Consider the following 18769-nt stretch of genomic DNA (forward strand, 5'->3'; position numbering starts at 1 on the left):
TCTCTCTCTATAATGTGAGGCACCTATGATGTGCATTAGCAGAATATTCTGTGTTTCACCAGTTCCACTCTGTTCCTCTGTTTTTGCACTTGTTTATTATCTCTTTAGAGAAAAGTGCTCAAGAAAAAAAGCTCTGAACTCATATGTGAGGCAGTCAGTTGGTTTGTGGCCCCCCACACTGACCATCTGTGGCTTCAAGTCCTTGGTGGACCATACAGTTATTACTATTACTAGTGTGGACTACACTCTTAATATAAAGGTTCCAGTTAAACATAAAAAGGGATTTACAGACTATGCCATAGTTAAACCTTAAAGTTCCACAAAGAAAATGTTATTCTGCAGTTCTTTAGAAAACCATCCATGCACTGGTGCTTTAAAGAACTAATATGGAGAAATCAATACAGAGATCTGAAAAACCATAAAGCCAACTGTAAAGGAACCTGTTAGTAAAAAATAAACCAAAAATGCACTTACATTCGAAGTCTAATAAGCAACTCTTGTCCCAAAGAATTTCAGTTCACTTTTGGTTTGTTTTTGCAAAGTAAGACATGAGTTTTTTTCTTCTCCTGTGGTAATCAACAGAATGTCACAAATGCATTTAACTATCACATAAAGAGTTTAAGTTGTGTTTACACTGGAATATTAATTTAACTCTACTGTATATAATGTAAATTGCCCTTGATATGAAGAGGGTTCTTCTGAACCTACCGTATGAAACAGCAAAGAACCGTTGAAGAACTTTAGAACCTTAGAATAAGAAAGTATCTAAATATCCTTAAATTTACTTGAGAAGCAAATTTACTTAAAATATGAAGTCATGTTGTTAGATAAATATAACTAAACTTAAAACAAGAAAGAAAGAAAAAACTAGTTGCCAATGGGATAAGTACAACTTCATTATAGGGAAAACAAATGTATTTTATTTATTTTTTACCCCATTTTCTTTTAAGCATTAAAAATAAAAATAATTTAAATGAATTTTGAATTTACAATTCAGTAAATGTTGCAATATGGCAACTCTATACCACAATGTAAAATGGTCCAAAAATTTTTTTTCTTAAAATTAAATTAATATTTCTTTAATTAATTTATGTATTTATACACCTGGAACTCGGACAAACTAAAATTGAGTGAATCACTATCATGCGTTCTTCAATATTGTTGATCATTTTCACTGTCACTAAAACCCAGCTCATCCTCACTGTTGTTAATAAGAAATGAGCACTGTGAACTCTTCTTGCACTTTCCATAAAACATTGTCATGTTCATTTTTGTCTAAACAGAAGAAAAACAAATCATGATTGTGTTGTTTATGCAGAAATGCTATTATATTATGAGAAACATTATTTATATAAATTAATAAATCCAATAATATAATAGATGCTACTATCTATAAAAATCTCCAATGGGAAAATGCATTAGTGCAATTCCATTGAACTGCAGAGTCGATGTATGGAAACATAGCATTTTTTTCCATTGTGGTAAAGCATTGCATTTTTTTTTTTTTAACTATGTTAGATAAAGTTGATCAGTTAACAACAACATCTACTTATCAAAGATGCAGAAAAAAAAAAAAATACTAAAATGTGTTTAATAGAGCAAGTTGTGGAGCACCTCAGTAGTTGTCTGCCCTGTAAGGGTGACCCCAGCAAAGCCTTGAAGACAAAAGTTGTGTTCAACTTGAACTGCATCTCGATTTACCGATTGGCAAGATTTGCCTTTTGCAGTTGGGGGAGGAGTTGAAAAAAGCCGGACACTTTGCACTTCCCGTCGTTTGCTGAACCTACACTAGTCACGGCAGACTGCGCGATGTTTGCTTTCTTTATTGCAGACGAAGTGGAATTCAGATAGACAGATGCTTACTTTTTACATATAATAACCAGAAACACTATGCATTTGACAATGTTATGTGCTGCTTGATACAGTGCCTGTGTGTAAGACAAGTGTACAAGAAGAAAGTCCAATAAAAGCCTATATTATTTTAATACTTTAATAAAGATTTTTTTATGAATAAACATGATATTACTTTGACAACCATAATATAACATAATATAAACATGTTGTACTTTTATAAGAACACAGATTTGCGAGAGTTTAGGGGAACAGAAGGTGTCAGAAAAAACACATTGGTAATGACATACTACCATACTACTCTTATTTCTGTCATAGACTGACATGAGTACAAGAGTAGTGCCTTTGCGAATGCAGCCATGAATAATAAGTAACTGTTGTCACGTTGTGAGTCTGGCCAATTGCAAATAAGCTGTGATGTCATTCGGAGCTTGTGCAGCCGCTCTGGAGAAACTGCACTGGCTCTCACGGTACTTTAATAGCATACGTCACAGTGACGAAGCAGTGGCGCCGTCTCATGTTGGACAATATTTCTAACCAACATGCACTGATTCAAGTGCGGAGTCGATCGGTCAGCGCATTGCTGCATGTAGTTGAACACACCTAAAATCAAATGTCATGTGGCTTAAAAACAGCATATTATTGGTTACTTTAAAGATTGCCCTTTTATTTGTGAGAAAAGTGAAAGAAAATAAATGGTTGCCATATGGCTACAACATACATTACAAAAATACTGATTAAAAAATGTATTTATTTCTTTATTGTTTGCAGTGTTGTGCTTTTTATTTGTTATTGGATACTTTTATTTAAATTGTTCCTGACTGTTATCAGCAGGACATTTGTGGCTTGATTTTGTGATATTGGAGCTTGTTGACAGACATTACCTTGAGACTGGTGTGCAGGGCGGACTCTGGCGGGTAAACGATGAAATGGCGTAGCGTGAAACCAAAGCCCTGAGAGTTCTTGTGGAGCAACAGTGTACGTGGACCTTGCCAGGACATGCCCAACCCGTCAGCCGTGGCGCCCCTGACCACTGGACGAGGGTTCTCACTGGAAGAAGAGATTCCATCTCTCCGCCCCTTTGCCTGGAGGAAACAGATAAATATTCATGAATAGATATTTATTCATTCACCTATTCATTCACTTATTCATCCATTCATTTTTCATTCATTAATTCAGTCGTTTCATCCAAAGCTACTGTTCCTGTGAGATAAACTTTCACAACTGTAAAGTGTTGCTTATTCAGGTTTTCCCGAAATAAGTTGTGCAGGTTTACCTGTAAAACGAAAGCACATTCAAAAGTAATGCAAGTGAGTTCAGTCATCTGATGAACATGTCATATTAAATGTGATAATTGGTGAGTACTCTTGACAAATTATTGCTAGAAATAACATCTTGCTGTCCTTAATGACTGTCCCAACAGCTCTGAATTGGTCAGTCAACTTAAGCCACTTGTGCAAACAACAAAACTTGAGTAGGTGAGGGAAATTAACTGAAACGGGGAGGGCACCATGGTGTAGTGGTGCCTGAAGAGGTGGGAATACTGTGAATTTTAAAAGGCTCCACTGACAGAAGTAAAGGGGAGAAAAAATTACATATAATTTAATTACTGGACAACTCAAGATAACTAGGTCAGAATCCACAAAGATCATCAAAAACTAGCACAGGTGCAGTCAGTACTTTCGAAAAGTTAAACAGCATAAGTTGTATTTAAATACATAAATATGTTCACATTTAGCACCAAACTGGCAAAGTAAATGTACAGCACAAACAAAATAAAAACATATGACGACTCTATCACTGCGGTCGCATCAGCATTTCACTGTAGACGCTAAAAATGTCCCACCTCTTACTGAAACGGAAAACATGATTGGTTAGCAAATATCCCATCTCAGCTGAAAATTAGAAAGATAGAAAGCTGAGAAAGATAGGTGGGCATTCGCTGTATGCTTACGTATGTACTAGACTATACTACTGGGAGGGCACGAGAAACATCTCTCCACATTTGGGAACCATAATGTCATATTGTTGTGCCAACATTCTTAGAGGAATTCTTACAAGCCTACAAGAATGTTTCCTATCAGACAGAAAGAATAAAGTGCATGGATCTGTACAGCTACAGAAAAAAACTGATTTTTTTTTTCTTTTTCTTAATTTATTTGGATTTTGTTTCAGTCCAGTATGAAAAATACTTATGTACCAAGGATTTATTTTTGATTAATCCATTAGACATGTTCTGAGGTGATCATCTATGTTCTGATGAAACCTCACAGTTCTTACATTTTCTCACAAAATGTGTTTTTCCTTGCTTTCAATCTATATGTGCCAATACCATCACATACAAAAATTATGTGTACAGTCATGTCAAATATTATGTCAAATTTGACAAATCTAGCATTCACTTGGATATAGACACCATTGACAATACAGGATACAGCTTCTTCTGTTGAATTGTCACCATCGTCAGACAGAAATTCTGACGAGACTGGCCACTGACAGTGAAAATAATCATAATACTGCATTTGTATGACATGCAATAGCCATGGAGTGTTTCTAGTGTTGCTAGCTACTAAAAGGACCTACTTCAATCTTAGTTTTTTTATGTTAACCCTTAATTTTTTTACCTAATTTGGTGTTCCCGTTCAAAATGACTGGCCTATTAAAAATTGCTTATAAATCTCTCGTTATGCTATATTATCACCAAATATTGGATTAGATCTTTTTGTCAACTTGTTTTCTTTCAATTAGCACGGGTTTTGTATTTCTTTTTGGAGCTTATTGATCATAGGCCTCACTGACCTGAGCTTATGCACCTCCGTTTTTGTGTGAAAAGCATTATTTGTGGATAATTTTGGCAATATTAAATAAAATACGAAAACATGATGTCCTATTTATCACACTAGTGTGCTTTAATGTTTAACCAGGAAGTCACACTTTTTGACTGTGGTGTTCCCGGTCAAAAATTACTGGCCATTGAAAAATGAATGGGGGAGATCAAAAATAAGAGAAAAACTGAGTGTTCAGGAGCATGTTCATCATGTTCATGTTCACATATGTGCATGTGTGCTTGCATACATAAAGGCCTTGGACCTGTGCACACACACACACACACACACACGCACACACAAACACACACATGCTCACGTACATGCACAAACTCTTCTGAGTATTACATGCTTTCTTTTTCACAGAGATGAACTTATCATATCCTGAACTGTGCATACAGTGCATCCGGAAAGTATTCACAGCGCTTCACTTTTTCCACATTTTGTTATGTTACAGCTTTATTCCAAAATGCATTAAATTCATTATTTTCCTCAAAATTCTACAAACAATACCCCATAATGACAACGTGAAAGAAGTTTGTTTGAAATTTTTGCAAATTTATAAAAAAATAAATAAATAAATAAATAAAAAAAACATCACATGTACATAAGTATTCACAGCCTTTGCTCAATACTTTGTTGAAGCACCTTTGGCACCAATTACAGCCTCAAGTCTTTTTGAGTATGATGCTACAAACTTGGCACACCTATTTTTGGGCAGTTTCTCCCATTCTTCTTTGCAGGACCTCTCAAGCTCCATCAGGTTGGATGGGGAGCGTCGGTGCACAGCCATTTTCAGATCTTTCCAGAGATGTTCAGTCGGGTTCAAGTCTGGGCTCTGGCTGGACCACTCAAGGACATTCACAGAGTTGTCCCGTAGCCACTCCTTTGTTATCTTGGCTGTGTGCTTAGGGTCGTTGTCCTGTTGGAAGATGAACCTTCATCTTCACCTGCATTCATCTTTCCCTCGATCCTGAATAGTCTCCCAGTTCCTGCCGCTGAAAAACATCCCCACAGCATGAAGCTGCCACCACCATGCTTCACTGTAGGGATGGTATTGGCCAGGTGATGACCGGTGCCTGGTTTCCTCCAGGCATGATGCTTGCCATTCAGGCCAAAGAGTTCAATCTTTGTTTCTCATGGTCTGAGAGTCCTTCAGGTGCCTTTTGGCAAACTCCAGGCAGGCTGACATGTGCCTTTTACTGAGGAGTGGCTTCCGTCTGGCCACTCTACCATACAGGCCTGATTGGTGGAGTGCTGCAGAGATGGTTGTTCTTCTGGAAGGTTCTCCTCTCTCCACGGAGAAATGCTGGAGCTCTGTCAGAATGACCATCGGGTTCTTGGTCACCTCCCTGACTAAGGCCCTTCTCCCCCGATCGCTCAGTTTGGCCGGGCGGCCAGCTCTAGGAAGAGTCCTGGTGGTTCCAAACTTCTTCCATATATGGATGATGGAGGCCACTGTGCTCATTGGAACCTTCAATGCTGCAGAAATTTTTCTGTACCCTTCCCCAGATCTGTGCCTCAACACAATCCTGTCTCGGAGGTCTACAGACAATTCCTTGGACTTCATGGCTTGGTTTGTGCTCTGACATGCACTGTTAACTGTGGGACCTTATATAGACAGGTGTGTGCCTTTCCAAATCATGTCCAATCAACTGAATTTACCACAGGTGGACACCAATCAAGTTGTGATTTTTTTCGTTTTTTATTTTTTAATAAATTTGCAAAGATTTCAAACAAACTTCTTTCACGTTGTCATTATGGGGTATTGTTTGTAGAATTTTGAAAAAAATAATGAATTTAATCCATTTTGGAATAAGGCTGTAACATAACAAAATGTGGAAAAAGTGCTGTGAATACTTTCTGGATGCACTGTATGTGTGTTAGTGCGCATGTGTGTGTGTATGTGCACATGCACAGGTCCAAGGTCTTTATATTTGCAAGCACACATGCACATATGTGAACATGAACATGATGAACATGCTCCTGAATGCTACATTTTTCTCTTATTTTTGATCTCCCCCATTCATTTTCAATGGCCGGTAAGTTTTGACCAGGAACACCACAAGTGTGACTTTGTGCCATTTTGTACAAAGTAAAAGCATTTCAAAACAAACTTCCTGGTTAAACATTAAAGCTGGTTAAACGTGATAAACTGTACAGAATTTTTTCATATTTTATTAAATATTGCCAAAATTATCCACAAATAATGCTTTTTTCACAAAAAAACAAAAACAAAAACAAAAAAACAGATGTGCATAAGCTCAGGTCAATGAGGCCTACTATTAATTAGTTCCAAAAATAAATACAAAAGCTGTGCTAACTGAAATATTGAAAGTTGACAAAAAGATTGAATCCAGTATTTGGTGATAATATGGCATAATGAGAGATTTATAAGCAGTTTTAATGAGCCTGTCATTTTTGACTGGGAACACCACAAGTGTAACAAAGTGAAAATTTTAAATTATTAAAAAAATTTGGGGGAAGTTGTGATACCCTGTGTGAGCAAAGTCAGTACGATTTTGTGACGAGGAGGAGGGCATGGCTGGCGTGGCGTGGCGCTGAATCAGCTGATCAGCGGGAGAGCGAGATAAGGGGCGGCTGGAGATGCCAGTTCAGGAGAGAGAGATGCACGTGGCCGCGTTGCATGTGTGTCTGTTTATGTTTGTTTAAGTTCATTGTTTAAGTTCATTTATGCATTAAAAGTTTATGTTGATTGTTCAGACAGTTCCCACCTCCTCTTTGCCCATCCTTTACCTGTTACAGTTTTAGTCCAATAGGATAAAATTAACTAGCATTTTCAGGCCAAAGAAAATCCTCTTTGGGTCAAAATGACCGGAACACAACATGAGGGTTAAAAAACTTAAAACACTCCTATTCCAGCTTAATGTTTGAAGCCAACTATAAGCCTGTCGTAGACTGGATTCGTAGACTGACTTCTCAGAAAAGTGTAAACACTATGCTGCTATAAAAACTTTCCCAACCAGCCCAACACATCAATATTGGCTCAACCAATGCCGTGAGTTTGGGGTAGGCCTATCTGTTAATCTGAACAAATGGAAGACAGGGGTAGTGTTTGGGAAGCCTTTTTGAAAACAGTCAATAACTATTACTATTGCTCTGACCTTCCTTTTGGGATTTTCCAAAATCCCTAACCCAATTCTATTTCCCAATCTGTCACTCACTCAATGTTGTGTCAATTATCTTTGAGAAAAGGCCAATGGGAATTGGCAAGTGGAATTTTCATGTCACTCCCCCGGACATACGGGTATAAAAGGAGCTGGCTCGCAACCACTCATTCAGATTCTTTCTTCGGAGCTGAGCGGTGTTCATTCATTGAATTCCACTGCCGTTCCATTCACCTCTGTGTATGCTGTTGGACATACAGCACATTTCAGCGGTTTCTCCCCCTCGTGCACGGATAAAGTGCAGAGAATGCCCCTGGGTGCTTTGAAAGCTAAAAAGAGAGAGTACATTCTAAAAGAGTATTTTCCTCTAACGGCGCGGGCTCTCGGGCAGGCGATGTCCACCTTGGTTGTCCAGGGGCACCACCTGTGGTTTAACCTGGTCGAGATGAAGGATGCCGACAAAGTATGCTTCCTTGACGCCCCCATCTCCCAGGCTGGCCTGTTCGGCGACACCATCGAGGACTTTGCCCAGCAGTTCTCGGCGGTCAAGAAGCAGATGGAGGCTATCCAAAACATCCTGCCCCGGCATGGCTCAAGGTCCCGCACCCCGTCTGCTCGTCGCCAAGAGCATCCCCTTGCGATGATGACACCGGCCCAGCTGCGGCACACACACTCCCACGCTCAGGCGGTTGTGACGAATCACGAGGACGTTCACCCTCCTCCCCTGTCGCTGACCGGTCCTATGGTGGGCACGCAGAGCAAGGTAAGTGCTTTGAAGTTTCTCTCAGCACAGCCACGAGCTCGGGACGTGAGGCTCCTCGACATGGCAACTCCTGCTCTGCCCCGCCACGAGGCCCCACCCGCAGGTACGTCAGATGCGATTGTCCCCTTGGTGCCCCTCACTCGGAGCTTGGAGGTGTGGCTAGCACTCTCCAATCTGTCGTGCTGGCTGGTCAGGACGATCCAACTCAGCTATGCAATTCAGTTCGCCAGGCACCCGCCTGGGTTCAGCAGCATCTGCTTCACCTTGGTGAGGGGCGAGAACTTCTGTAGAAGGATGCAAAAGAGCCTGTCCCTCCAGCCGAGATGAAGAAGGGGTTCTACAGCCCCTACTTCATCATGCCAAAGAAAGGTGGTGGGTTGCGGCCAATCTTGGACCTGCGGGTGCTGAACCGGGCCCTGCACAGACTCCTGTTTAAGATGCTGACGCAGAAGCGCATTATGTCGTGCGTCCAGCATCAAGATTGGTTCGCGGCAGTAGACCTGAAGGCGGAGACTTCCATGTCTCGGTTTTACCTCAGCACAGACCCTTTCTGCGGTTCGCCTTCGAGGGCCAGGCGCATCAGTTTAAGGTCCTCCCCTTTGGTCTTTCCCTGTCGCCTCGTGTCTTTACGAAAGTCGCAGAGGCAGCCCTTGCCCCGCTAAGGGAAGTGGGTGTTCACGTCCTCAATTATCTCGACGACTGGCTGATTCTAGCTCACTCTCGTGACCTGTTGCGTGCACACAGGGACCTGGTGCTCAGGCACCTCAGCAGGTTGGGGCTTTGGGTCAACTGGGACAAGAGCAAGCTCTCCCCGGTTCAGAGCATCTCTTTTCTCGGGATGGAGTTAGACTCCGTCTCTATGATAGCGCGCCTCACAAACGAGCATGCGCAGTCGGTGCTGAACTGCCTGAACTTCCACATACGATACTGCCGGTCGGTAAGTCCATGTGACTGTAACAAACTTCACAGCAGAAGGGAAGGAGAACACAGGGAAGCGGGATTTTCCAGGCTCAGGTCAGTGTTTTTTTAACTTCACAAACTCATCAGCTTCACAGGCACGTAGTCACTTAAACACATTAGCTTTTACAGACATGTAGTTACTTAAACAGCTTAACAAATACAACAGAATGAACGCAACAGCTTCAGGAGCACCGTGGCCTTCCTTGTGCCAGACTCTCTCTCTCTCTCTGCTGGTGGCGTGGCTGCTTGTATGCCACTCTCCCCATGATCACTGGAATTAGAGACAGGTGTTACACATAATCTAGCTCAGGTGCAAGCGCCCTTACCGCTTTCTCTCTCTCTGGACGGATGCTGGACCACGCCCCCGCTGCCACAGTGACGTATTCTCCACACGTTACCTCCCCTTCAGGCAGGGTGTGGTCTCTGTGGTGTCTCCCCCCGCCCCCCGAAGCAGATGCATATGGGCCCAGCTGAATGATTTTCCATTTTTGTGGGAGAAAAAATAAGAGAAGAGGCCACAGCTGGCGCAGCCTGTCCCGACTATGAGTTTTTCTTGTCCCTGGGGTGCGAGGGGCCGAAAGACACTCGTGGGACATTGGGGAAGGTTACGTGGGGGCCGGGTGCACTTGCTACAAGGCACGCAGTGGTCTGCCTGCACCTGCACCGCCATTCCAAGTAACACAGCTGGTTGTGGTGTTTCGTATAGGGACCCCTAGTGTCACTACATCGACACAACTTGGAGTGAGTGACAGATAGGAAACGTCTTGGTTACTGTCGTAACCTCCGTTCCCTGATGGAGGGAACGAGACACTGTGTCCCTCTTGCCACAACGCTGAGCTACCCGCTGAAATGGCCGGGACCCTGTCTCAGCACCTCAGTGCAAAACCTGAATGAACATGAATGGCATGCAAATCCCACTCGCCAATTACCATTGGCCATTTCTCAAAGATCAGAGGTGTTTGGGGCTCCCAAGTGCGACCCCTAGTATCACTACATCGACACAACGTCTCGTTCCCTCCACCAGGGAATGGAGGTTACGACAGTAACCAAGACATTTTTCCGCCAAAACTTTGGCATGTAACTTATCCACATCATTTATCGTACATCCATGAATGAGGTGTCAAATCGACCGGCTTTGTGAGAAGGGTTGGGTACTGATTCCGATTTCCAGATTCGATTTGATTCCGATTTACAAGCTCTTGATTTGGTTCGATTCCGATCTCAATTTGATTTTGATCTTGATTCGATATTGATTCACTTACATATGAAAGAAATTCTCTGTTAGCTACTGCTCTTAATTATAAAGGAACATTCTAGGCAAACTTTTTGGTACAATTCTATAATATTAATTTCACTAATTATATTTTATCATTAGTTTTTCATCAAACTGGTCACAAATGTTCAAATTCAGTCTATTCCATCAATTAGTGTCTTAAAATTTCAAATATTATGTTGCATATATATTTTTGTTACATTTTTATTGTTTACTTGCATAATTTGTAGTTTTTACAAGTATTTACATCAGCACTGTCTATTTAAGACTACAGCACATAACGAGAGAAGACGTGCTTAGTTTCTTTAGCACATCCATGTGTGATTAGAATAAAATATTTGTTTTTTATTATTTTATTATTCAATTACATATTGATCCGTGGATCTCGTCTTTGGACACAGAATGAGTTAAACCAAACTTTTACTCTCAACAAGCAGTGAAAGGACCTCTGTGCTAATAACTTCTTCACTGCTTTACTACTCAATCACTGGTGAGTGAAATCTGACCATTTACTAACCAGTGGCTAATTAAAGATGTTTTATTCGCATAGCGCAAGATTTTGTCACACGTTCAAGTGATTTACTTGCACTGTAGAGGGTTGCCAATTAAAGCGAAATATTGATCTTGGGATTTAAGAATCGATATCGAGATTGTTCAAATGAAGATCAAAATGCATTGGAAAATCTATATTTTTACCCAGACCTATTAGTGAGAAAAGGTGTACTATGACTTTAATAAGTAATCAGGCATACCATATTTGCCTGACAGGTGAAAAAAAACATACACAGGGTGAAAAAGCCAACAGATTTAACACTGAAAAGAGAGCAGAGGGCTCATATCTCGTCATAAAGACATGGGGATGGGGGGGGGGTCTTTTGACTCAGTGTGCAGTGTGCCAATGATGGCCATATATCTCACCATCAGAAAATAATAGAGACATGTGGGTGGGCTCTTTTTAATTTGTGTACTGAAACCCTTGGTGGGACATTGTAGCAATGAGTATTGCCAAGGCAAGCACCACTCAAATTTTCTTAAGAAAATATACTTTTCTAGTTATTTTTGCAATTCCATTTGGTGCCACTAGTGGTGCAGGAATTACACTCTTTACATTTAAAATGAGGGATATTATCTAAAAAGGATGGATCTACAAGAGCCAGGCTACAATCGGCATATTGTGTGTAGTTTTACATGAACGGTGACATCATCACTCCCTTATTTTTGCAAGAAAAGACCTTCAACCTAAAATCAACAACCTCACCTGTGGCTTTCATTATAACGGGAAGTATCTGGTTAGGGCAGGAAGTTCCCTGAGGATTGTGCCAGCTATTTAGTCAATGCATATAAATAAACAGAGGGGGATTTTTCTTGCCAACTCACTTTATAGAAAAGCAGTCGTGCACTTCTTAATTCTCTCCTCTTCACCTCCCATAACTCCTCACGTCTTTCTGCACTCAGCAGAACTCCTCTATAATCCAGCAGGCCTGACACAGACCACAAACTCACCCCCTCTCTCCTTCTCACTCTATTTCTGTCTCTCACCCTGTTTTCATTTTGCTGTGCTTATGTCTGATTCCTCTCTCTTTCACTTGCTTTCTTACTAACTTACACGCTTGGGCACGCACACATAGATAAATGGGTACGCTCCTATTTGAACAACTCTGCATATTGTTTGGAAAGATGTAATGTTTCCTCCATTTGGTCTTTAGAGAAGGAAAGAGAGGGATGAAAAGAAAAGATAGAAGGTAGAAAGAAAAGGGAATAAGTAGGACTCCTCAACAGGCCCAAAAGTGTTTCGCATTTTTTGCACTGATTTTTGTGAGGAAAAATCTGTGGAATGGATTTAAAGGTACACTCGGTAACAAATTAATAGTACTTTTGAAGAAAAAAGCATGTTTAAAATCAAGCACACTCACATTAGGCGAAGACCCCAGTCATTTCAGAAGCTTAATAAAAGCTCATTTATTTCGCATGGAGCAAGTCGTCTCATGGGGGCCGCCATGTTGAAATCACACGACCAGCTGAATACAACTTATTTTATCTTTGCAATTCCCTTTTATTGGACAATTGTGGTCACTGAATAAATTAATCATGGCTGACTGCATCATCATCCATGCCTCTAGGTGTCAGTACAAATCCAAGACAACTGTCATAACAGCCAGTCATCATCATAACATACACAAAAAATTACTGGGTGCCCCTTTAAACATGGAAAAATTAGCTAAATTTAGTTAATCAAATTAACTAAAAAATTTACTAAATGACCATGATAGGGCAGAGGGATCCATATGGGCATTTGAATTCTTTTTGCAGCGATTTCAGCCACACACTGATTCTGCACGGGTCTGCTCATTGGATTAGACAGACAAATAAAAGTGAAAGACAAAATAAAGGCGTGGAAGTAACAGAATGAAAGAATGAATGTACTGGGGCATGTGTGAATTCCACAGCGTTTACCGTTAAGCCAGGGCATGTGCAGACAGAGATGGAGAGGCTAGCTTTAAAAAGAGAAAGAAAGAGAGTCTCCAACAGGCTCTAACACGCAGGTTTCGACCACAAGGTTCCTCCCAGCCCTGAGAGTACCAAACCCTGCTATTACTCCATAAAAAATAAAAACACACACACACACACACACACACACACACACACACAACTGTTCACATAAACACACACACAAATAATTTGCTCTCTATGGTCCAGTAATGTCTGTCCATTTAAAGAATTAGGCATGTATCAAATTGATAGGATGACATAATTCTCCAAAGAAACCTTAGGCAATGTGTACTAAACGAAAGCAAGTCATATTATTGACATCATTGGGACCTCAAATGCTGTCCAAGGTTAGAACATTCCCATTAGATCATCAAGCTTTTGAAAAATTGATTGACATGTTGCAAGCCAGAAGATGTCCGATGATCCAATGATTTCTAATGATATATTTGGATCCAATACAATGATTTTTTTTTCATTATCCCAGCATGATTTGACATTGTTCTAAAGAGCATCTTGCGTGCTTCAATGAAAATATGGAAATCTGATCTTTTGTGCAGAATCGTCAATATTTCTTATAATTTTCCTTTTTTTTTTTTTTTTTTTTTTTGGTTTAAGTTTTTCAAAATCCTAAAATTGTCTGTTTATTTCCAGGATTAAATTACATTTAAAATTCCAGATTTGTGTCTGTATGTCTAATTCTGAAAAATATTGCATCCTACTCCACATTTCAGAATCTAACATAATTGGATCCTTTGCTTGTTTTTCCCCTTTGAACAAAAGTATCTGCTAAATGAACAAATCTAAATATCCAATTATTGTAATGTAATTATCCAATGTAAATGTTCCAAATGTTTAAACTGTATAGACAATGCTAGTGTTGCAGACTAAAAACAAACCCTGATGACTTCTGCTCAACGTCCAACATTCCTTCAGTCCAGCACTGTTGGGTTTAGGTCACAGTTTATGACCAGCTGATGATGGGTTAACACAGACCTGACACATTTTTCTCTGGGGGTGACGTGTTTCTGGTGTTGATACAGGACAATTTGTTCATAAATCAGGGAATTTGAAACGTAATGTGGACTCTATGTTGACGTATAAATGAACATTAAAAAATATCCTCAATATTCCCCATATCATGAGTGGTTTAGTATGTTTTTAGTCCTTAATCTTGGCAGGATATACTGACATTCACTCTCACACACAGTTGCCAGAAACAATATGCTCTAAACAGCTGAGTAGGTTATCCTGCCTGAAACGTTGAGCGTAATTAATGTTGAGTGTTTAATCCCTGACACCCTGCCCTATATGACTGCAACACACACATCATAAAACAAATGACTGAAGAGAGGTGGGTGTGTGACTGTGAGCATCAATGTGTGTTTTTGTATCTTTTTAAACCTGTCTGTCAGCTCTTTCAGTTCCGCTGCCGCTCTGTTAAACAGGGTTTTCCACTTTTGCATCAACGTTTGAATCCAGGAATAAAGAAGAAACGGAACTGCGTGGAATCTGAATGAATGTACTGCCATGCTTCATCATGACTATGAAATAAACTTGACTTTAAAGGAATAGTTTACCACAAAATGAAAATTACATAACCATTTACACACCCTCATGTCATTCCATGTGCTTTTATTTTTTCCAGCCTGTTCTCATGAAAATAATGTGACTGTGGCGACATTTTTGCAAAATGACATTAGGTGGTTTATTACACATATCGTGGCATTTCTGAGGTAAAATGTCCACTGTGTGGTGTTAAAAGCGAGTTAAATGTTTTCCCCAACAGATTCAGTTTTTAAAGTTATTGCTGTATAAGTTTTAAATCAACAAAACCTACCTCCCTACCCTAAACCTTAAACCTAAACCTAACTGATAGTGTCCTAAAAAGCAAATGTGACATGAAAAATGCAATTGCCGAAGCAACTGTAGTGCTTCAATGACATGTTCGACTTGCCGTGTCGACTTGCACGCTCTTTGGGACTTGTACCACGATTCTTCGAGTCCATCAATTGAGCTACCACACAACTTGATCGCACTTGAACAAACTTGTAAATGCAGTTGGTTATGTAATGCAAAAGTTAAAATGTTAAGTCATGCGGTACAATAAACGTGTTTCGATCCAATAGAGTACGCTAAAACTCAGACACTGGTCATTTTGGGGTTTATATGTGGTGTGGCCTAGTATCTGGAGTTGTAACTGAAAAGTTGTAGGTTCAAACCCAAATACATGAGCAATTAACACTGAGCCCATAAGTAAGTTCTTAAACCCCTGGCTGTAAGTGTATGAAAATTCACTTTGGATAAAAGCATCTGCTAAATGACAACTTATTAACTCACTACTTTGAAAGCCTGACCACACAAGGAAGACAAATATCAGAGCAGGGACCACAGCATTGGTCCCAGTTTTTTAGTGAAGGCATACAGTACAGTATGCTTGTGTGTTTTAACAAAGCTGCTAAAGAACACCAGCTGGCAACCTTCTGTTTCAGCCTAATAACCCAAAAGAAACATACTGCTGAATAAGGAAAATCGGGCACTAAGTCTTACATTTACAGTGAGTCTGAATGAACCCAAGCTGTTTAATTTATATACAGGCAGGTCTAATTGAAACATATTGTCTCATCGCCTTCATTAGCAGACCAGAGAAGCTAAATGGTAAAAGATGTCATTCTAGAGAAACTTTCCTTTTTTAGCAAAGAGGATGAATGGACAGGCTCTGAACGGATTCTGATGGTTTTTCAAACATGGTGATGCATAGTTTACTTTTTTTTTTTTTTTTTTGGAAGACATGGAGTTAGTCCAACTAAAGGAGCATTTCAACCATGCATATTTGAAAGCGGTTGAGTTTGGTTTGGGTTAGTGTCTCGAGTACTCATATGTGTGTATGTCTGGCCGACAGCTGTCTGTGTGTACAATTCTTGAGAATATACCATCCTCTCCCACACGATTCCATCCTGCATTCAAAGGAATATGTTTTTGAACATGGTGCTACTCTGAATAAAGTCTATAAGTTATTTCAGCTTTTGACAGGAATGAAAACAAAGCTGTGAGAGATAGATTTAAAGTCTTTTCAGTGGTTGTACTGTTGTTTAAATTGGTGTTGATCGTTCAACTGATGAAACATTGAAAAAAAAATTATTTCCAAAGATGTTCAGAAGACCCAAAATGGCAGAAAACACGAGTTGTGAAAATGTAAAGTGATCAAGAAACATTATACAGCTTTATACAGAGCGTGTCATTAAAGAGAAGTCCATCCTTCACAACCTCGTTTTAATTCCCGTCAAAAATGTAAGATGAATAAAGTCTATAGAGGTATGCATAAGATAGAACAAATCTGATATCATTAACATCATCAATTTATAGATAGATAGATAGAGCTTACCCTGCAGATTAACGGGAGGACTTTCTCGCCACTGATGCCGTTTGTGCTTTCAGAAGTATCAGTTTGAAGGTTTGAAACGTTTATTTGTGGTGTATCCCCATGTAACACAGCCACCCAGATACAGCGAGGCTCTGGAGAGCTGCAGTCCACCCCTACCGCATCCTGAAAACACCATTCCTTACCCCCTACACGCGGGCACACGGTGGGCATCACCAATGGTACTTGACCTCCTGACAACATTACACATAAACATGCACAGGAGTGTGCAAGAGCTCGCACACAAAAACACAATTCTAAAAAGGACTAATCAGAAATCACGAAAGATTCATTTAGACTTTTTCAAAGCAGAAAATGAAGAATCAGACCACTAGAGATAAAGCGTTTTACACTATAAGTCAAGATGAAGATGTTTCCATTCTATCCCAAAGAGCGGAAAAATTCCAGACAAGGCTTCTGTGCAACTTGCCGAAATCTCCTCATATTTCCTTAATCCACTCCATCCATTAAAGCATTCCACAGTTAAACTGATAAGATCCATATCCCAACGGCAAACTCCACACCTCCCATGCTCACACACACATACACGCACACGCAAACGAGAGTGTTACGACCAGAGTGGCACATCCAGAGATGAGAGCGATTCCAGGATGCAGGTGCAAACCCCCATCTGGCAGTGTGTGTGTGCTAGTGTGTGTGACGAGCACGTGGCACTGCTGGCAAGATGTTGATCCAGGGAAGCTGGCTGCAGGATGGAAAATGTACTCAATCCGAGTTTTTAGTCCTAACAGTTCTCCCCTCTTGCTGTGCTTCACTCTTTTTCCTTCTATTCCTTCACTTTCTGAACCATTCACCTCCTCTTTCTTTCTCTCTCTCTCTCTCTCTCTCTCATTCCCCTCTGTTGTCTCCTGACAGACTCTAAACTCCAGCTATATGTAACTATGAGTAGGCCGGCCCTCCCCCTTTTCTCTTGCTTGCTGTCTCTCTCTCTCTCTCTCTTGCTTTCTTATTCTTTCAGTTATCTTTCTCTTTATCCCTCCTACCTGTTTGAATCTCTTTGCTACTCATTGAATCTCACTCACAGACTCTCATATCTCAATTTCTCCTGATTTTTAAGCTTTGTTTTCTTCTTGACGTCTGTATCTCTCCAGCTCTTTCTTTTTCTTTATCACTGTCATCTCATGCCAACTTCCCCGTCAGCCCTCATCGCTGTCTGCCCCTCCAAACTTTTGGCTTTTTCCTCTCCAAGCTCTCAGATTTCTATATGATCTAGTCTTTGAATTTCAGTAATCTTATTTCCAATCTGTTTGTTCCATAAACCAATGGATGAAAAGAAACCAATTCTGAAGCCATTGGGCAGTATTGTAAAAGATAGTGACTCTCTTTGTTTAAAGTCCATTAAGTCCAACATGTTGAAGCTCTGCTGAAGTCCACTGCAGGTCTGAAAGTCTCTAGGCCAGAGGTGTCAAACTCGGTTCCTGGAGGCCCACAGTCCAGCAGAGTTTAGCTCCAACCCTAATTAAACACATCTAAAGCAGCTAATCAAGGTCTTCAGGAGTGCTTGAAGATTACAAGGAGGCATTTTGGAGCAGAGCTGGAACTAAACTCTGCAGGGCTGTGGCTCTCCAGAAACTGTGTTTGACACCCCTGCTCTAGGCTTATAGACCATTCAGGTCTGTGTTTGTATGTGTTTGAAATGGGAGTCATACCGAGCACTAAAAAGCCCCCTGCTCTCTAAAGTCCCCACGGAGAAAGAGAAAAATAATGGCTCTGCAAGGAAACACAATGGAAAATTTTCCATTGCCTTTTCTCTTTCAAAGTCTGAAAAGTAAAAGAAAAGAAAAAACAAAGTATATATTCCTTCTAACTAAATAAACAAATGGAGTCACGGCGAGAGAGAAAATAGAAGAAAAAAACACAGAATGGCAGACAAAAACACAGAGTGCCAGACACCTCATTGCAGCTGCTCTCTGTGGCCAGACTCAAACAGCTGCTACAAAACAACACACACACCCCAACAATCACATAACACAATGACAAGTAAAATTTCTGGCATATGCAGTAAGGAATAATGCAATAATGTCATTTGGTCATTATCGC

General features: G+C 40.4%; 1 protein-coding gene across 6 annotated transcripts in view; it reads right to left on the reverse strand.

The window, feature by feature from the left end:
- Positions 1-18769, reverse strand: part of arhgap23a (Rho GTPase activating protein 23a) — a 104026-nt gene that overhangs the window by 40377 nt on the left and 44880 nt on the right. For 3 of the 6 annotated variants that reach the window (XM_051716294.1, XM_051716293.1, XM_051716296.1), the window contains exon 2: positions 2736-2936. In XM_051716294.1, the coding sequence (XP_051572254.1) occupies positions 2736-2936 (201 nt within the window). Of the gene's footprint in view, positions 1-2735; positions 2937-16672; positions 17541-18769 lie in introns of those variants that run through there. The other 3 variants (XM_051716292.1, XM_051716290.1, XM_051716291.1) reach the window with 2 other exon arrangements.

This window comes from Myxocyprinus asiaticus, chromosome 14, assembly GCF_019703515.2.
Source record: "Myxocyprinus asiaticus isolate MX2 ecotype Aquarium Trade chromosome 14, UBuf_Myxa_2, whole genome shotgun sequence".
Taxonomy (NCBI): Eukaryota; Metazoa; Chordata; class Actinopteri; order Cypriniformes; family Catostomidae; genus Myxocyprinus; species Myxocyprinus asiaticus.